The 20,991-nt window shown below is 48.1% G+C and overlaps 1 protein-coding gene across 11 annotated transcripts in view; it reads left to right on the forward strand.

Moving 5' to 3' along the window:
- gria1a (glutamate receptor, ionotropic, AMPA 1a) overlaps window positions 1-20,991 on the forward strand; it is a 59,599-nt gene that overhangs the window by 23,526 nt on the left and 15,082 nt on the right. For all 11 annotated transcript variants that reach the window (XR_002839421.2, XR_002839422.2, XM_023821324.2 and 8 more), the window contains 8 exons: window positions 5,159-5,343; window positions 6,889-6,942; window positions 11,083-11,241; window positions 11,383-11,550; window positions 12,189-12,293; window positions 12,382-12,492; window positions 16,106-16,312; window positions 18,025-18,467. Coding sequence is in view for 9 of the 11 variants with exons in the window: in XM_023821324.2 (XP_023677092.1) it covers window positions 5,159-5,343; window positions 6,889-6,942; window positions 11,083-11,241; window positions 11,383-11,550; window positions 12,189-12,293; window positions 12,382-12,492; window positions 16,106-16,312; window positions 18,025-18,467 (1,432 nt within the window). In the remaining 2 variants the exon portion in view is untranslated. The remainder of the gene's footprint in view (window positions 1-5,158; window positions 5,344-6,888; window positions 6,943-11,082; window positions 11,242-11,382; window positions 11,551-12,188; window positions 12,294-12,381; window positions 12,493-16,105; window positions 16,313-18,024; window positions 18,468-20,991) is intronic.

Raw genomic sequence — 20,991 nt, forward strand, 5'->3', positions numbered from 1 at the left:
ATCACAAAGTGGGCATCTTCAGGTGCCTAGTAGCATCACAAAGTGGGCATCTTCAGGTGCCTAGTAGCACCACAAAGTGGGCATCTTCAGGTGCCTAGTAGCATCACAAAGTGGGCATCTTCAGGTGCCTAGTAGCATCACAAAGTGGGCATCTTCAGGTGCCTAGTAGCACCACAAAGTGGGCATCTTCAGGTGCCTAGTAACATCACAAAATGGGCATCTTCAGGTGCGTAGTAACATCACAAAATGGGCATCTTCAGGTGCCTAGTAGCATCACAAAGTGGGCATCTTCAGGTGCCTAGTAGCATCAGAAAGTGGGCATCTTCAGGTGCCTAGTAACATCACAAAGTGGGCATCTTCAGGTGCCTAGTAGTACCACAAAATGGGCATCGTCAGGTGCTTAGTAACATCACAAAGTGGGCATCTTCAGGTGCCTAGTAACATCACAAAGTTGGCATCTTCAGGTGCCTAGTAGCACCACAAAATGGGCATCTTCAGGTGCCTAGTAACATCACAAAGTGGGCATCTTCAGGTGCCTAGTAACATCACAAAGTGGGCATCTTCAGGTGCCTAGTAACATCACAAAATGGGCATCTTCAGGTGCCTAGTAACATCACAAAGTGGGCATCTTCAGGTGCTTAGTAACATCACAAAGTGGGCATCTTCAGGTGCGTAGTAACATCACAAAGTGGGCATCTTCAGGTGCTTAGTAACATCACAAAGTGGGCATCTTCAGGTGCCTAGTAACATCACAAAATGGGCATCTTCAGGTGCCTAGTAACATCACAAAGTGGGCATCTTCAGGTGCTTAGTAACATCACAAAGTGGGCATCTTCAGGTGCCTAGTAACATCACAAAATGGGCATCTTCAGGTGCCTAGTAACATCACAAAGTGGGCATCTTCAGGTGCTTAGTAACATCACAAAGTGGGCATCTTCAGGTGCCTAGTAGCACCACAAAGTGGGCATCTTCAGGTGCCTAGTAACATCACAAAGTTGGCATCTTCAGGTGCCTAGTAGCACCACAAAATGGGCATCTTCAGGTGCCTAGTAACATCACAAAGTGGGCATCTTCAGGTGCTTAGTAACATCACAAAGTGGGCATCTTCAGGTGCCTAGTAACATCACAAAATGGGCATCTTCAGGTGCCTAGTAGCACCACAAAATGGGCATCTTCAGGTGCCTAGTAGCGCCACAAAGTGGGCATCTTCAGGTGCCTAGTAGCACCACAAAGTGGGCATCTTCAAGTGCCTAGTAGCCCCACAAAGTGGGCATCTTCAGGTGCCTAGTAGCACCACAAAGTGGGCATCTTCACACATTAATTTGTTTTAATGAAGCTCACACCCACTTTGAGAAAACTTAAGTAGTAGTAGCATTTCCTGCGTCCAGTTTTTAGTTGATGTATTATTGATGCTCGTGAACCACAAGGTCAGTCTTGGTAAAGCAGGTGGTTTGTGTTGATTCCAGACAAATTGCCCTTCCTTCCAGGGCCCTAAATGAGCCGCCAGTCTGGAGCAGAGGCGTGTCCTGTTTCCCCTTTCCTTTGTTGTTTTAATGGCACTGCCGTGTCTAGATAATATCAGTTCTGTTGCTATATCCAGTGCCCCCAAAGGAGACATCATAATCCGCATATTGCTGTCTATCATTTCTATACATAGTGCTTGTCATTTTTTCTGGTTTGTAGAAGGGACATTGTTATTTGTCGATAAAAGAGAAGGCTTGTCAGAGAAAAATAAGCCATTAGTCATTTGGAAGCCAAACACCACTGACATCCCATTCAGAGCAAACCTGGGCCTTCTGCACTGTGCTGCTTGGGGGAGGCTCCAGAGACCCCTCTGCACCAGGGGGGAACCAAATCTAAACCATACGCATGGTTCAGAGACGTGGCCTTCACCCTGACCTCTGCATGTGGTCTGCATAAGCCTCACTGCCCCGCGAAGCACGACTTCGAGCAAAGGCCTTGCCGCAGAACCATGGAAAGCACCCATCTGCTATGAAACAGGGGAAGATTCAAGTAGACGGGAGAATAAAACGAGTCAGCAGCAATGCCGTTTGAATAGCACCATCTGGAGATTGTAGGGATTCAGTGCAGAAACGAGTCAGCAGCAATGCCGTTTGAATAACACCATCTGGAGATTGTAGGGATTCAGTGCAGAAACGAGTCAGCAACAATGCCGTTTGAATAACACCATCTGGAGATTGTAGGGATTCAGTGCAGAAACGAGTCAGCAGCAATGCCGTTTGAATAGCACCATCTGGAGATTGTAGGGATTCAGTGCAGAAACGAGTCAGCAGCAATGCCGTTTGAATAGCACCATCTGGAGATTGTAGGGATTCAGTGCAGAAACGAGTCAGCAGCAATGCCGTTTGAATAGCACCATCTGGAGATTGTAGGGATTCAGTGCAGAAACGAGTCAGCAGCAATGCCGTTTGAATAGCACCATCTGGAGATTGTAGGGATTCAGTGCAGAAACGAGTCAGCAGCAATGCCGTTTGAATAGCACCATCTGGAGATTGTAGGGATTCAGTGCAGAAACGAGTCAGCAGCAATGCCGTTTGAATAACACCATCTGGAGATTGTAGGGATTCAGTGCAGAAACGAGTCAGCAGCAATGCCGTTTGAATAACACCATCTGGAGATTGTAGGGATTCAGTGCAGAAACGAGTCAGCAGCAATGCCGTTTGAATAACACCATCTGGAGATTGTAGGGATTCAGTGCAGAAACGAGTCAGCAGCAATGCCGTTTGAATAGCACCATCTGGAGATTGTAGGGATTCAGTGCAGAAACGAGTCAGCAGCAATGCCGTTTGAATAGCACCATCTGGAGATTGTAGGGATTCAGTGCAGAAACGAGTCAGCAGCAATGCCGTTTGAATAACACCAGATTGCCTTCATCTGGAGATTGTAGGGATTCAGTGCAGTATTACAAACTCCACAACTGCGCTTTCAGGTCCACCCAGAGTGCTGTAATATGCAATACCCAGCACTGCTCCCACCATGAGCGAGCCACCTCATTGGGCTGCATGTCGCACTCCCCCACGGTGGTACGTCTCTACATACTAAGCTCACAGTAACAAGTCACACTATAATACAACTATGTACACCCACCATTATAACAAAAGTAACACATTAATAACTGGAACAAACCGCAATAATTAAGATAATCATAAGCATGCCTAACAAAACCAAACAGCCCCCAGCCCCCCCACACACAAACCGGTCCTCACCCCATTATTCCAGAGCAGGGGTGTTGCCCCCCCCCACACACACACAAACCAGTCTTTACCCCATTAATCCAGAGCAGGGGTATTGCCTGGTAGCACGCTAACCTGTAGCATGCTAATCTGCAGCACGCTAACCTGTAGCATGCTAATCTGCAGCACGCTAACCTGTAGCATGCTAATCTGCAGCACGCTAACCTGTAGCATGCTAATCTGCAGCACGCTAACCTGTAGCATGCTAGCCTATAGCAACCGCTGCACATGATTTCCCAGTTTTGAGTTTGGGCTTTTTTTGTGATTAGTGAATAATGTAGGTAGTCGTTTCTGTCACACAACAGTCCAGTAGTCATTTCTGTCACACAACAGTCCAGTAGTCATTTCTGTCACACAACAGTCCAGTAGTCGTTTCTGTCACACAACAGTCCATTCTTGAAATGCTGCCCCCGCAGGCCCAAAAGGCACACTTGCCATTCTGCTGTTCCCAGATCAGGGCTCTCATTTTAAATCTAATGAAATAATCAAAGGCCATTCTTCATACTCGGATCTTCCTTGTCAGCTCCCTCGGCCCCTGTGTATGTCTCTGCACAGTTCTGTGCCGAGACACGTATTGACTCAGGTTAATTAATACGCGAGTATTACACTCAAAGGTCACGAAGGGATGAAAGGACATATTTTCCCCCCTTCGGTCAGCGATAGAAAGCTTTTCCCAGTAAGATGCATGCCAGAGATATTTACCTCAATAGGCATGCAAAAACAGTAGTTGAACATTTATTAGTGAAGACTTGCTGGAAATGACAATGGGAGAGAGAGTGACGTCCTAAAGAAACAGGAGCCCCTTAAAGCACTTCATGTCTCGGCTCAGGAGAGGTGGGGGGGGGGGGGGGGCAAGGACCCCTGTCTCATGGTTGAAGATGCAGTGACACAATTTCTCAAGCGATCACCTGGAAGGAATCAGCTCCAAAATGTGGGCAAACATTCAGTTACAGCTGCAGATACCTGGAATCGCCCAGAATCAGCCCAGAATCGGCCCGGGATCAGCCTGGAACTGACCCAGGGTCAGCTGGGAATTGGCCTGGAATCACTAGAAATGATGACGTGACATAAACAGTCACCCATTACCATCTGAGCTGATGGATCCCTTGCTGAAGTGAATGGATTTAATGGTCTTCATAAATGTGTCCACAGCACAGCTGGCAGCTGACGTTAGGAGCTCGACAGCAGCTTACAGCATTGGCTATATGCTGAGAACTAAAGGCACATTGCACAGCGCAGCGAGACCGTATGTCACACACAGCCCCCTGCTCTGTCCCTCCTGAATCACTGACTCAGAGTCTAATGGTCATCCTGCCTAGAACAATGTTTCTGTTTTTGAAAGAGCTGTTATTTGATGCCAGACTTTAGATCAATCTCTGTTCTGATCTGTTAAACAGTGTAATTGAATTAAAATCGTGCAGAGTAACACCTTTCCAGCACGACTTGGTAAACTGACAGATTTGTGTACATGTAACCTCCCCAGTTTCATCCTCTCTTAGCAGCGTTTCTTGCTCTCTCTCTCTCTCTCTCTCTCTCGCTCTCTCTCTCACATATTCTCTCCCTCTCTCTCTCTCTCGCTCTCTCTCTCTCACACATATTCTCTCCTTCTCTCTCTCTCTCACACATACTCTCTCCCTCTCTCTCCCTCCCTCCCTCTCTCTCTCTCTCTCTCAAACATACTCTCTCTCCCTCCCTCTCTCTCTCGCTCTCTCACACATATTCTCTCCCTCTCTCTCCCTCTCCCTCTCTCTCACACATAGTCTCTCCCTCTCTCTCGCTCTCTCTCACTCTCTCTTTCTCTCTCTCTCTCACACGCATACTCTCTCTCTCCCTCTCTCTCTCTCTTCCTTGGCCCCGTCCCACTCTCCTTATCAGTTTCTTACCAGTTTGTTCCCCTTCATTAGGACTCACGGTCATGCAGAAAGTTCTGGACACGGCGGCGGAGAGGAACTGGCTGGTGACCTCGGTGAACCTGGAGACCATGACGGAGGCGGCCTTCATGAAGGTCTTCCAGGACTTGGACAAGAAGAAAGAGGGCCAGATTGTCATTGACTGTGAGGTGGAGAGGTTGCTGGCCATTCTGAAGCTGGTGAGCATCTCCATCTTGCCCCCTCCCATGCTTTGCTCTCCCGCCAGGCGTGGCTAAGTGCCCACGAGTTCTCATTACTTGGGGGTGGGGGGACGTCAGCGGTCAGGAAATAAATTAACAAACACAAAATCCACAACAGTCGTAGCCAGCAGTAGGAACAATTGTCCCCCCCTCATCCCAGGAGCCAGTCCATTACCCCGCTTTTCGAGACAGAGCACACGGTGAAAGACTGACGGTTTTCCCCAGGACAGATTTTCACGTGTCACCGCTTCTGTGGCATGAATTAATGCCAAGTGAAGGTGCAGTGAGGGTGGAGGCAGATTCATGTGGATGGTGAGTTAAATCTCGTGTCAGGAAGCACGCAGCACCGCGCTTTCCCCCCTGGTGTCGGCCTGTGGCTCCTTGGTGGACGGTGTCACACTCTGGCGCTTTTGGCGGTATGGGCCTGGCCTCGAGTCAGGCCTAATAGCTACCACCGGGCCTGCCGTGACCGCAGCTTGCCGCAAGAATCTTCTGGATCTGACCTGAATCACAAGAGTAATTTTCTTTTCTATGCAGTTCACTTAAATTTGAGCAAGGCCCTATGAGAGAGGCTTTATGGCATTCCGCTGTCTACAGTCAGGTGACCTTAATATTGGTACTGATTTGTTCCACCTGACTGTATTGATGGTATTGATCTGTATGGAGTGTGATGTTCTGTGACTGGATGCCAGATTGATCTCAGAGTCTAAACCTTGAAGTTCCACCCATCTGATAATTTTTCCTGTTCATTCCACATGCATCAGTACCACATTCTCTTTTTTTTGGTGAACCCCATCTGTTGGCCCTCATCTAACCGCGAAAAGGGATAATATCATAAATGGTCTGTCACATGCTTGGGTTTGTTGGCTGTAAGCGATCTCACGAGCCTCCCAGCTGGCTGCGTTTTGTTTATGGCCTTGTGACGGTACAACTGGCCGAGATCCTCAGCAGGTGTCATTATGGAGGGATGCAGAGTGACGGCGTTAAAAGGCACGCACTCCGCACAGGGACGTTACCGGCGGATTCCCGGGAGGACACTTATATCGCCCTCTGCCTGCCGTACCACCCGCCACCTCGCTCTTCATGTAGGATCCCAATCCGTCACCAAATTCGAAGCTGAGTGCAGCCTCATAGAGAGTGACCATCAAACAGCTCGTCATCACCAGATGCTCTCCTCTGGGCCTCTGCTCCACAAACATGAAATATCTCTGGGACAAAAATTAGCTAATTATCTGTGTAATTCATTTCTGCAATCTAGGCACACAGGTGTCCATGACAGAAATCAGAGGGGACAGAAAATAATTGTTTCCCTTACAGCAATGCCTGTAGCAAATCGCTTCAGACAAAGCTTCTGTTTGGACCAGGGAGTTAGGAAGATGTAACCTGTGTTGGAGAGGTGGGCTGTCATGCCCAGGATGTTAGGGGAGAGGATCCATCTGGTTGCCTGGTTACAAGATGAAATATCTGACTTGATGGGAAAGCCTTAAAGAATGTACTGGGGTGTGTCTCTGCGCTGTCTTACAGATCGCGTCCCAGGGGAAGAACGTGAAGAGCTATCATTACATCCTTGCCAACCTGGTAAGCAGGAGAACATCGCTGCAGCTTCCTGTGTTAATTTCCGAGTGAGGTTTGCACCTTAAAATGCTTTGCAGTGTAACTACCGAGCTGTTATTGAGTGCTTTGGTGAAAAATATATTCTTGTTGGTGGATGAAGTAGGACTGTAAGGGCAGAATGTGAATGTAAATCCATTTTGACATGATGATGAAATTCCTCTGCTGAACTTGCAGGTCACTAGGCTTGGAAGTGATCGGAATTTCACACAGAACCAGGGTGTGCAGAGCCGAAGCCTGACACTGTAAACGATATTAATGGGATGATGATGATAACGGCATCACTGTGTGGCCCTACGCTCGTGGGCGGGGGCCTGCTGGGGGCACAGATCATAAGATCTTACCGTATTGATGAAATTCTTACAGCAGATACAGACTGAGAGAGAACTGCAGCTAGCAGCAGATGCTAACTATAAGCTCATTTAAAGAGCTGCTGAGCGCATGGCATTTTCAGTGCTAGAAGCTTACCGTGTATTTAAATCAAGTGTCCAGAGTTGGCATAAACCAATTTGGCACTGCCACCAGAGAATGGGGGTTTATGGGGGGATTATGAGAGCTTCCTCAAACTCCAGTCACGAGAATGCGGCCTGTGTGAACGAGAATGCGGCCTGTGTGAACGAGAATGCGGCCTGTGAGAACGAGAATGCGGCCTGTGTGAACGAGAATGCGGCCTGTGTGGACGAGAATGCGGCCTGTGAGAACGAGAATGCGGCCTGTGTGAACGAGAATGCGGCCTGTGTGGACGAGAATGCGGCCTGTGAGAACGAGAATGCGGCCTGTGAGAACGAGAATGCGGCCTGTGAGAACGAGAATGCGGCCTGTGTGAACGAGAATGCGGCCTGTGTGGACGAGAATGCGGCCTGTGAGAACGAGAATGCGGCCTGTGTGAACGAGAATGCGGCCTGTGTGGACGAGAATGCGGCCTGTGAGAACGAGAATGCGGCCTGTGTGAACGAGAATGCGGCCTGTGAGAACGCGAATGCGGCCTGTGTGAACGAGAATGCGGCCTGTGAGAACGAGAATGCGGCCTGTGAGAACGAGAATGCGACCTGTGAGAACGAGAATGCGGCCTGTGAGAACGAGAATGCGGCCTGTGAGAACGCGAATGCGGCCTGTGTGAACGAGAATGCGGCCTGTGAGAACGAGAATGCGGCCTGTGAGAACGAGAATGCGACCTGTGAGAACGAGAATGCGGCCTGTGAGAACGAGAATGCGGCCTGTGAGAACGAGAATGCGACCTGTGAGAACGAGAATGCGACCTGTGAGAATGCGACGCCCTCAGGAGTGTGCGGTGCTGAAGGGGGAACCGGCCCAGGAACAACGAGAAAGGCTGCTATGGGGCTGGCCAGGAAGTGATGGGGGAATCGGGTCCCACCGTCACCAGCGGCCGCATCGTCACTCTGATTATGTCGCGTGTGGCAGCTAAGCCAGCTCATGTGCCTGAAGTTCCTAATTTTTTTGTTTGATATGAGATTTAGACCAATTTAGTCCCGCTGAACTGCAGATGGTCTGGTCCTGCTTTTGTTAGGCACTCCAGGCTATGGCATTTCTTAGATACGCTGACAGGCATCACACGTGGCCGCGCGATCTGCGGGGTCTGCGGGAGCCACAGATGCAGACAAACGCTGGATCATATGAATGCGTTTATTCTTATGTTATGTGTACGTGCACATTCCTCAGGCAGCCCCGGCTTGCTAGCATGCTGGACTTTAGGGCTAACAGGACGGACCGGCCCGCAGTAATGGGCAGAACAGGGCTTCTGGTTCCAGGGCAAGCAGTTGATGCTGTTTTTAACGTCCTCACTTCACCCGATGTCTGAGAGGCACCTCTGCCATTCGTGAGATTGTCTGCATCCCCACCGAGAGGCGTATATTAGGGATGCTTGGTTAGCTTGTGATGAAGGTAGCTGTGCTTCGTTAATGACGTAATAAGCCCTGAGGGGCCCTGCTTTATCTGTAACTAAATTCAATGCTCATGCTTGGAGTGAGCCTTCAGTTTGAAGTGGATTTATTCACACATTTACCACAACCTTTGTGCATGTAGATCCATAGTGGCTGCTGGGGTTGCATTTCAATGACTGGTGGAGTATTGACCGCTCTATTCGAGTGACTGTCTGTTCCAGCAAAGGGTGATGGTGAAATAGGACCTGTGACATGCGGGCACAGACATCTCCCCTTTAGCAGGAGTGCCCGTGAAGTCAGTGCCCACCTCCTCCCAAAGTCGAACAGAAGTCGCACATCAGTTCAGTTTTTGGCTGTGAAAAAAGGAATTTAGCGTCAGAGTTGCTTGATCTACTGCGAGAGCGCTGGTGCTCCTGCGGTCCTGCTGACCCCATGGATATGCCTATTCTAGTGCTTCGGAAGGCCCTGCCACAATTCGACAGACATGGCAGCCTCACGACACGCACAGATCAGCAAAGGAAGGCAGGCTTTGGTTTGTCTGCGGTAGGCAAATGTTCCCGTTCAGTTTGAGGCCATCTGATGTACCACAGAAGGCATGTCGATGTCACAAACCTGATTGTAGTGCTCTACTACTCAAGAGTTTCACGTAGGGATATTATTTGATGTGTTTTTATTTATATATCATGTTTTACCTTCTGTGGAAGTGTTTGCAGACTCCCTGTAGCTTCTGCTGATGTTATAGATGGTCTTGGGGTGTGGGCAGTGTTCCCAGTGCGGCATCCTTCTCAGTGTCAGCGAGGCATGAGGGGGAATCATCCAGCTTACGAGAGCCGCAGGGCGGGAAGCTACGGTAACTCTTATCGGCCCCGCCCAAGAATATCCTGTCTGCATTTCAGCCAATCCGGTGGGAGCAGAAGACCTTTCATTGGGCTGGGTTTCCTGATAGCGTCCTCCACTGGGTCCGTGAAGATTCCCCTATGCTGCCACTAAGATGTTTGCCAAAGGAATCTCAGCCGAGATTCATTATTAAACCAGTATTTGTTTTGTGGATCTGAATTAATGGAAACGGCCGTGGGCCACATCTGGCACGGCTCCTGCAGAAGGCTCCCCGCTCCTGCAGAAGGCTCTCCACGGCAGACTCTCGCCAGTCTGTCCTAAGATGCTCTCCTGCCGCTCGCTGGGGAGGCCTGCCTTTGCACACACCGTTTGTGTGGCTGCGGGAGGGAAGTTGCTTCCAAATGTCTTACTGATCCTCTTTCGTGGTGCCGTGGAAAAGGCTTCATGAAGGGAGACTTATTTTATGACAGTTTATTTTATTTTGTTACATGTTGTTACATGTTTGGTATATGGCTCTTATTTCCTTCTCTACCTGTATATCTCATCTCCCAGGTTTTGATTTTAAGGTTTTTGTTTACAGTTAATGCATGCCTTCTGAGATAAGACACCCCCTTTTTGAACGAGTTTAACCTTTTAAATAAACATTTTCATTTTTCATTTCTTTAAAAAAGAATGGTAAAATGTTTTATTACGGGACACTATCTTAAGAATACAGTACAGGCCGTCTTTTATTCCTTAATGCAAATGTTATTTGTGACCACTGCACTTTTTTATCAATGGACCCAAGTATTAATGAATATGATTCTCAGAACTTGTCATGCAGATTTTTGGTTTGTTTGATAGCCACATGGATACACTTATTGATTTCCGAGCGCTGTAGGGATTTTGCCGCTCCCAGAGTTGTTGCAGTCTGATTTGTGGCCTGTAGTTACTCACTGGGCTGTAAAATTAGTTATGCTGTCGAATCTGTGGTCTGTAGTTATTCATTGGTCTGTAAAATTAGTAATGCTGTGTGATCTGTGGTCTGTAGTTACTGACCTGTAAAATGAGTTATGCTGTGGAATCTGTGGTCTGTAGTTACTCATTGGTCTTTAAAATGAGTTATGCTGTCTGATCGGTGGCCTGTAGTTACACAGTGGTCTGTAAAATGAATTATGCTCCCTTTTGTGGGTTTTTAGCATCTTTGATCAGATGAATGCCCCTTTGCCGAAGGTGATAGTTTAGTGTGTTAGTCTTGGTAATACTGATTTCATAGTTTGGATTTAGAGATTTCCTGCATTGCGGGGTGATTACAATGCAGCTATGACTCCTGACTCTAAAGTATTTTGCTCTAGACCTGTAATCTGCAAGACTACCTCACGCTTCTTAGGGATTCATGGATATTGACCTGACCGAGTTCAGGAACGGAGGCGCCAATGTGACAGGCTTCCAGTTGGTGAATGACACAGACCAGACAGTCAGCAGGATCAGCCAGCAGTGGCTGGAGTTTGACAACAAGGATGCCAAAAACATCAAGAAGAGACTTAAGGTGCAGTGAGAGCGTCGTCTCCGCCACAACTCTCTCAATCATACAGAAGCTGTGAAATCAGCTTTCCCTTTTCACCACACCCTCTGCTGGTTGTCTCCTGGCACTGCATCAGGTGTCGTATAACCCTCTCCCCTTCCACAGTACACCGGGGCCCTCACTTATGATGGGGTTAGCGTGATGTCCACCGCCTTCCAGAACCTCCGCAGGCAACGCATTGACATCTCACGGAGAGGGAATGCCGGGGACTGTTTGGCCAACCCCCCCGCGCCGTGGGGTCAGGGAATCGACATCCAGCGGGCTCTGCAGCAGGTGGTGAAGGCTGGGCGCTGACTGGGGGGGGAGCTTAGACAGGGCGGTCAACACTGAATCTGGAAGGAAGCTTCTGTTAGCTTTTAGAGTGAAAGGGGTGCCAGGAAATGCGTATGGATGGAAGGGAGCCTTGACTAAAGGTGTTTAGATGACGTAGTATAGACTGTAGTATAGTAAATATTGGTAACATTTTAGAAAATGACTCAATGGGAACAACAAGCTCAATGGGATGAAATAATAATAATGTTTTACATTTTGGTTTTTTATCTTTTTGTCTGTGGTGATAAATGGCTTCATTGTCTTTAAGTTTCATGTATGCATTTTATTGTATGCAAGACTTATCTTCTGTACTGTGTTGAAATGCATATAAATGAATGATTTTGACTTTAATATTAAAGTAGTTCTAGTATTGTTAATATTTGTAAAAATCTTATGGTGTTATGCTATTGGAATATTCATTGTCTCTAACCAAGAACAAACCAAAGAAAAAGTACATTTTCAGTTTATGAGCACAAATTTCTGACATTATGGTTTTATTTAGTTTAAGAGAGTTAGATGAAATACTTGAATGGATGGATGGACGTATGGATGGATGGATTGAATCCAATTCAGGGTTGGACAAGGGTGTTCTGTTACAGGTCCGGATAGATGGTTTGACCGGACACATTCAGTTTAACGAGAAAGGGCGCCGGACAAACTACACCGTCAGTGTGATGGAACTTAAGCCAACGGGACCCAAAAAAGTAAGTCCAGCACTGGTATATCTTACCGGAAAACACCTGAATTTAACTGGCTGCCAAGATCACATGTCCTTTCTTTTGGACATTGCAGGTGGGCTACTGGAATGAAGACGAGAAGTTTGTGAGCACAGCGACATACATGCTTGGCGGGAATGAATCCTACGGCCTGCAGAACAGGACCTACATAGTCACTACCATCCTCGTATGTCTCCTGCTCCTTTTGTAGCTCTACTCTGCCATATTACAATAGGATAATTATATATTGTTCATCTCCCTTAGAATTTTGGGTAGTTCTCGCATATCCTCCCTTGCTGGCGATGACACACTAGTGGTTCACCTATGTGGAAATTTTGGCCCATGTCAATATATTTTTTGTCTAATATTACCAACACCGATATCAATAACCAACTACCCTCTGAGGCATTTGTGCTGGCGGCGAAACTTACCGAGCTTGCTTGTGCTAATTAGCGAAATGATGTTGTGTCATTTTATTCTCTGTGGAAAATGAAAGATCAGTCTGCAGGCCAGATTTAATAATGAATTAAAAACATGTTGTGAGCTAGATCTTGCCTTTGGGCTGGTACTGTGAGACCTTTTATAAGTGGCCAATAAGCCAAAGTCCTACACTACAGAAAAGAAAAGATCAAAGGCAACCATCCATTATTTCAGTGTTATGTCTTTAGCTCAGGTGAATGTTGATTAAATATCATCCGACACTATCAACCAAGATTGTCGAACTGATCTTGATTTCAAATGAATATTAGCCGATACAGATATATTAATCAATATATTGTGCATCTCTTAGACACAGAGGATAAGTTTTGGCATGAGCGAGCCGGGTCAGTCATCCCTGGAGAAGAGGAGGTTAAGGGCCTTACTCATGGGTCCAGCAATGACAGGCTACAGCATTTGAACCTAACAAGTGGAGCTACACGCCTCCTCTAATATTACTTCTGTATAAGGGTCATATTCGGATAGACAACTGAATGTAAGACCTGGTCATGCCAACCTGTGCTAATGGGCTTGATGTCAAGGCCATCATGCCTGGGAGTGAGTGGCCTTTTTCTTTAGAGCAGTGGTTCTCGGTTCTGTTCCTAGAGGAACCCCTGCCGGAATGTTTTCGTCTCATCCTGGGGAAAAAGGCCCCAGCTGGCTTCTGCTTGAGCTGCGGCCCCATTGTCCTCTGTGTAAAAAGCAGAGCACTTCACATATCTTTGAGAATGCAAGCCCCGCCTCCACCCCAGGACCAAGGGATACCTCTCTGAGAATGCAAGCCCCGCCTCCACCCCAGGACCGGGGAGGTTACCTCTCTGAGAATGCAAGCCCCGCCTCCACCCCAGGACCAAGGGATACCTCTCTGAGAATGCAAGCCCCGCCTCCACCCCAGGACCGGGAGGATACCTCTCTGAGAATGCAAGCCCCATCTCCACCCCAGGACCGGGAGGTTACCTCTCTGAGAATGCAAGCCCCGCCTCCACCCCAGGACCCTGGAGGATACCTCTCTGAGAATGCAAGCCCCGCCTCCACCCCAGGACCAAGGGATACCTCTCTGAGAATGCAAGCCCCGCCTCCACCCCAGGACCGGGTGGATACCTCTCTGAGAATGCAAGCCCCGCCTCCACCCCAGGACCGGGTGGATACCTCTTTGAGAATGCAAGCCCCGCCTCCACCCCAGGACCGGGAGGTTACCTCTCTGAGAATGCAAGCCCCGCCTCCACCCCAGGACCGGGAGGATACCTCTCTGAGAATGCAAGCCCCATCTCCACCCCAGGACCGGGAGGTTACCTCTCTGAGAATGCAAGCCCCGCCTCCACCCCAGGACCCTGGAGGATACCTCTCAGAGAATGCAAGCCCCGCCTCCCCAGGACCGGGAGGTTACCTCTTTGAGAATGCAAGCCCTGCCTCCACCCCAGGACCGGGAGGTTACCTCTTTGAGAATGCAAGCCCTGCCTCCACCCCAGGACCGGAAGGTTACCTCTTTGAGAATGCAAGCCCCGCCTCCACCCCAGGACCGGGAGGATACCTCTCTGAGAATGCAAGCCCCGCCTCCACCCCAGGACCGGGAGGATACCTCTCTGAGAATGCAAGCCCCGCCTCCACCCCAGGACCGGGAGGATACCTCTCTGAGAATGCAAGCCCCGCCTCCACCCCAGGACCGGGAAGATACCTCTCTGAGAATGCAAGCCCCGCCTCCACCCCAGGACCGGGAGGATACCTCTCTGAGAATGCAAGCCCCGCCTCCACCCCAGGACCGGGAAGATACCTCTCTGAGAATGCAAGCCCCGCCTCCACCCCAGGACCGGGAGGATACCTCTCTGAGAATGCAAGCCCCGCCTCCACCCCAGGACCGGGAGGATACCTCTCTGAGAATGCAAGCCCCGCCTCCACCCCAGGACCGGGAAGATACCTCTCTGAGAATGCAAGCCCCGCCTCCACCCCAGGACCGGGAGGATACCTCTCTGAGAATGCAAGCCCCGCCTCCACCCCAGGACCGGGAGGATACCTCTCTGAGAATGCAAGCCCCATCTCCACCCCAGGACCGGGAGGATACCTCTCTGAGAATGCAAGCCCCATCTCCACCCCAGGACCGGGAGGATACCTCTCTGAGAATGCAAGCCCCGCCTCCACCCCAGGACCAAGGAGGTTACCTCTCTGAAAATGCAAGCCCCATCTCCACCCCAGGACCGGGAGGATACCTCTCTGAGAATGCAAGCCCCGCCTCCACCCCAGGACCAGGAGGTTACCTCTCTGAGAATGCAAGCCCCGCCTCCACCCCAGGACCGGGAGGATACCTCTCTGAGAATGCTCCCACCAGGTTCATGTTTCTTGAATGTCATTCTCCATACATCATCCCGTCTCTCCCCACTGGTGCGCAACCAGTAATCCAGCCGTTCGATGGAAGGTCACTCCATTTTTGACACAGCATCGGGCTTTATTCATGACAGATATCAGGTCCGGCCCTCAGTACCTGGAAATGTCTTTAAGACCAGTGCCAGGGGAATGAGCTTTGCTGAATGATGTGTGGGCTGCATCCTCGATGGGGCTCAGGTGGAATTGATTTAGGATGAGAGGGTATGATGTTGAAAGATCCATCTCACCCAGGGCTAAGTGTCTCAAGGTGATGATCCTGAAAACAAAAGCAATCCTTGTGAAAGTGGAGCTCCGTGGAATCTTAGTCCCACATCTCGAGGGACTTCCAGGCAAAGGTGGGTGCAGAGGCCAATACCTCCCACTTCCTTTAATGTCAGGTGATCTCATGGACCAATCAACACTGTCCTTCAGAATCAGATTTGCAGTTTTTTTTTTTTTTTTTTGTATTTCTCATGTAGAAATCTGTTTGGCATAATGTGCTACCTGGTATTACATGTCCATCTTGGTGCGCTACATTTTACAGGTAATTGCAGCAGGCAGGAATGTCTTTCATTATTAAACTTGTTTTTTCAACTTACCTGCCCACTGGTGATCCAACCACAGCAATGTCTTTGAGATGCTCAGTCTCAGCATGATAGCACAATCGAGGTAACCTTTGGGTCTACGTACAGAATGGCCTTCAAGTGAACCCCAGCAGAAAAGCTGATGCATTGTTTCTACTTTGAGTGATCTGTCTTCTGCAGTTAATTCGCGTTAAGAATGATTTTGTGAGCTTTTGCTATCACTATTCTGAAGCCATCATTAAGCAATACATAGTTTGCTAAAAAATATTGGCAATTTAATTTGAATAGCAAGTTCATTTGGTTATGGAGTACGTTGCACCAATCATTGTTAGATGAAGAATAAAAGCTGTGATTATGATTCATACCTTTTTTGATATTTAGGAGTCTCCGTATGTGATGTTGAAGAAGAACCACGAGCAGTTGGTTGGAAACGACAAATACGAGGGCTACTGCGTGGAGCTGGCTGCAGAGATCGCCAAGCATGTCGGCTACGGCTACAAGTTGGAGATCGTGGCCGACGGGAAGTACGGTGCTAGAGATCCTGACTCCAAGATGTGGAACGGCATGGTGGGAGAGCTGGTCTACGGCGTAAGTGCTTCCTGATGTGTCTCCGATGGATTCGTAGATCACAGGCATGATGATAGCAGCTGGGAATGAGTATTGAGCAAATGAGTACATCTGCTGATGATACGGCCATCGATATCTCATGATGGACACCTTCTGTATGATTTCCATTGATGTATGCGGCTCAGCGCAGGGGAATGAAGCTTCATTCTCTTGAGAAAACTGAGGGTGGGAAGGACACGATGTGTGGATGGAATATTTTAGCTTTGTTTTTTAAACAGCCTAGAGACTATTGTGCAGAAAACACTCCCACCTGCGACAAAAGAAAGGAAATCAACAGGAGAATGCAGTGTATGGTTTGTGAGGTGTTTGCAATGCAGATAGACCCGTGCCATCCTCTAGTGGGCAATCAGAGAGGCTCAGCAGGCAGACGTCTCCAAGCACGAGGGGAGTTCAGCGCTCCGTGCTCAGCTGCCCCGTTCTAAAGCATCGCATTTCTCCATTAGCTAGACAACCTCACTCAATGCCGTTTGATATATTTTGTTATTATGAAGGTATCTGCTAGTGCAATGCCGTTGGCAGTAAATGATGACTTAACTTGGTTTGTTTAATAGATGTTATGAAATATTTGCTAATTGAGGGACTTTTTTTCCAAAAAATTCTTGTGGCATAAGCATAAAAATACATCTTTAAAGCAGTGACCTAACAAAGAGCACCATAGTAACATTCTCCTTTATTCCTAAAAAGAAATCCCAGTCTGTCCAAACTAAGTTAATAGATCTTTACTAATGGAATTTCGGCGCACATCAAAAACATTTTTCTGAGGTCTTTCCTGCAGTGTGTTTACTCAGGATGTTCCTCTTTTTGGTTATAATTGAAATTCATATATTCACAAAGACAGCTTAGGAATATGCACATCTGTCATGAATTCAATGAGCTGTCTGACTTAGTTTGGTTAGAGTTCTGATGGATGTTTCTTGGATGTAAAATTAATCAAGTGAATAATTATTTCATGTAGTGCTGGTGAGTTTATAAAGGTTTTTATTATCTTTAATTTTAATTTTAATTTTATAATTTTTTTTTTTACCACGGTATGCGTTGGTCACATATGGGACATAAGTTTGTTTATGTTAAATGAAGTCTAGCAACTTAACATGAATGTTCCTGTTAAAGTCAGTTTCGGTTCAGTTGGTAATATGATTTATTTTATTCATTTCAACTTTCCATAAGTTTCAAAATCCCACAAGTACGTATTGGAGTTTAGCATCGTTTAAATCCTCTGCTGTAGGTTTGTGGCACATTCTGTACTCTTTGACGCGTTGCGATTCTGTGTCATTGTCGATGCAAAACCACAAACCGAGAGCCAAAGAGAATCTAATTAGGGTATGAAACCATATTGTTGACAAATAACTTATTGTTATAAATCTCGGGAGGTTTGGTGATGGTTTCACTTGTTTCTAGATAACAGGAGGTAGGATGTCGGAAGGTACCAGTGCAGAAAATGGGAGCTGTTGGCTAAAAGTCTATATGTATAAATATAGGCGACCATAGGTGTCATCCCTCCGGAATGTTCCGTAATCTATGATACAGTGTACCGATACGTGTATATCCCAGATAGATGCAAAAAGCAGAGAACATAAGAATGTGTTTCACTTCGCACTATTTGTTCAGCATCGTGATCTCTGTCCATTGCCGTCCGTGGTTGACTTATTTTGCGTTACATCTGTTTGATACAGAAAGCCGACGTGGCGGTGGCTCCGCTGACCATCACCCTGGTCAGGGAGGAGGTCATCGACTTCTCCAAACCCTTCATGAGCTTGGGAATCTCCATCATGATCAAGAAGCCAACAAAGTCCAAGCCGGGCGTGTTCTCCTTCCTGGACCCACTGGCCTACGAGATCTGGATGTGCATCGTCTTCGCCTACATCGGCGTCAGCGTGGTTCTGTTCCTGGTGAGCCGCTTCAGCCCCTACGAGTGGCACGCCGAGGACTTCGAGGAAGGACAGGACCAGCAGCAGAACCAGCAGAACCAGGCTTCTTCTTCCGGCCAGCAGGGCCAGAACCAGTCACCACAGAATCAGCAACAGCAGCAGGAGCAGACTAATGAATTCGGGATTTTCAACAGTCTCTGGTTCTCCCTTGGTGCCTTTATGCAGCAGGGGTGTGACATCTCGCCTAGGTGGGTTAGTTATACAATCGGCATAGATATAACCAGAGAATACGGCTTGCGTGCTATATGATCTTTATGGTTCCCATGGATACCACGGTGGAATTTTTCCCGGTTTGAGAGGAGAGTATAATATGTTTTTCAAAAACTCTGTTGAAAAGCAGGAAATGAGCCTTTGTTGAAAAAGTGTTTGATGTTAAGCTTCAGAGTCTTCAATGTCCTCCAAAAGCAGAAAGTGTAGGGGGTGGTCCACACACCATAATGAGGTGTCTTTGGTTCGGTTAGTGACAGAGGCTGGTCCTCGCTGTCAGGACCTCCCAGGAAGCAGTGCTCGTGCCAGGTAATGCGTGGTGATGGCAAGCGTGACGTTAAAGGGCTGCTGGCAGCTTCCTGTCGCTGGGCAGGCGGAGCTGGGCCTCAGCCCAGGGCCCGCGCATGCCCACCACCGCCGCAGCAGAGCGTGCCAGCATGCCGACATGCAGTGACCCATTTAACAAGCTCTGAGTCACTCTGCCCGTCTTCTGCCACTTGCAGTAGTTCACCGGACCTTTTACCGGCTTCAGCAGGTCGTCCGTTATGCTCATCTGGGAAACCTGGATGGCCTCGCTTTTACGTAAATATTTACACCGTCTCCAGAGAGAGATCGTCCAGCAGGCGCACACTGATCATCGGGAAGTTCAACAATTTTCCCACTGCGCCGGCCTTTCTTCCCCAAACCCGGCATTATGTACCGTGTTTCCAGGTCGATCGCAGGAGATGATTAATGGATGATGCTTTATTTCATTGGTGGCTGATTGCAGTTGGGTGGCTGGTAAAATGTACCCAAGGGAAGGTCAGAAGCTAATTCCCGGGCTGTTTTCCGTTGCCAGTCCGCCCCTGACATGTACTTGCTGTGGTGCAGAAAGGCAGGAAGCAATGGCTGTTGTTTGACCGAAAAAACATGGTGAGATGTTTGTGCCACTTACACATAACTGTACAGTTCCGCTACCAATTCATGTGGTTCCCATGTTCCGCCAGAGACGTGAAAGATACATTGCTAATCCCCCCACTGATTCAGATCCTAATTAGGGACCTTCATTTGTGAGACTGCAGTGTGGTCTGACCTAATTTCTCTCAGGAACTATACCATCTTACAAAGGCAAAACACCATAACGTAATTTATCAAAACTGACTTATCACCGAAGTTGGGTCTCTTAGGCTCTGTTTTATCTCATGACAAAATGGCTTAGTTCAACTATGCTTGGTTTGGAAGAAAGCGCCATTGTTTACCTACCTACTACACATAAGAATGGACACTTGAAAAACTTGAAGCCCTTTTTCTCAACTTCAGCGTCAGCATAGTTCTTGTATTCTGCCTTTGGGGGGCAGTATTGGGGCGGGGCAAGAAGGGGGTACAGCTCACCGTATGTGCGTCTGCGTGCACACAGGGCTGTGGCACGTCGATGTGGGACGACGGAAAGCGAGCCCCCACCCTGCAGGAGCTCTGGCTGCCTGCACACCTCCACTTTGGATTGACACCTGTGGCTTTTTGTCAGAATTCGTTACTGGCTAATTGAATCAGGCCGACCTCACATGATCCCCGGCAGCGTCCTCAGTGTTCGGCTGATGTTATTACCGGCCTGGCATTTATAGGGGCTGCCATTTTGGCGTGATGTCAGCTCTTTGTATTTTTTTTGCGCTAAGGGGAGTCGCAAAACTCCATAAAGAATTGATTTTGGTTGATGCTCGTGATAAATGTACAGTTCTGCAAGGTAGCAAAATGTCAGCACCCTAACTCTGCATTTTGGGGACATATTTTCCTGTGTAGTTTCTGGTTGAAATATATGAAAATGAGTCTGGCCCCGTTGTACATTGATAGAATTCCTTACTGAGATTTGGCCGTTGACATGACAGACCTGCTATAATTTATGGTGTCTGTACTATGCAGGCAGGAAGACGTTGTCTTAATAGCAAATCTGACAGACAGCAAAGCATTTGCAGTCTTTGCTGACAGAGTAAAGAAATATATGAAACAAAGCAACAAAAGCAATACTGTGTAGACATACAGGAAGATATCATGGCCCCCCGAGTGATTAAGCAGTGAATTTAAGCAGTGATTTCTCACAGTATGGATGGATGGATGATTGCCTTTGATCAGTCTCTGAGGTTTCAGTTGACTTTCTTGTATTACTGGACATCACAGTTCCTGCTGGCACAAACAGAAGTGTCCGTGTCCCTTTGGCTTTCGGATTATCTGAAGGCATTACTCCCTTCACAAATACCCATAAGGCTGTGGGGCGGTGAAATGCGGGGCACTGGCTGGATGATTGCGGGCAGCCACTCTGTCTCTCTGCTGATATCTGTTTGTTCCGCATCCCAGCTGCTTTCTCTCCCCTTGACTGTGGCGATGGCCAGGCAGCACCTGCACTTCAGCTTGCGCCTCACACCGTCCTCTTCACAGCTCAGTACTCTTAATAGGCCAGAGGGTCCCGCTCCCAGGTTCCCCCCGCAGTCGGCAGCCAATGCAGGTTTGTGTTGCACAAACACAGCACATTTC

The sequence above is a fragment of the Paramormyrops kingsleyae genome, chromosome 10 (genome assembly GCF_048594095.1).
Source record: "Paramormyrops kingsleyae isolate MSU_618 chromosome 10, PKINGS_0.4, whole genome shotgun sequence".
Taxonomy (NCBI): Eukaryota; Metazoa; Chordata; class Actinopteri; order Osteoglossiformes; family Mormyridae; genus Paramormyrops; species Paramormyrops kingsleyae.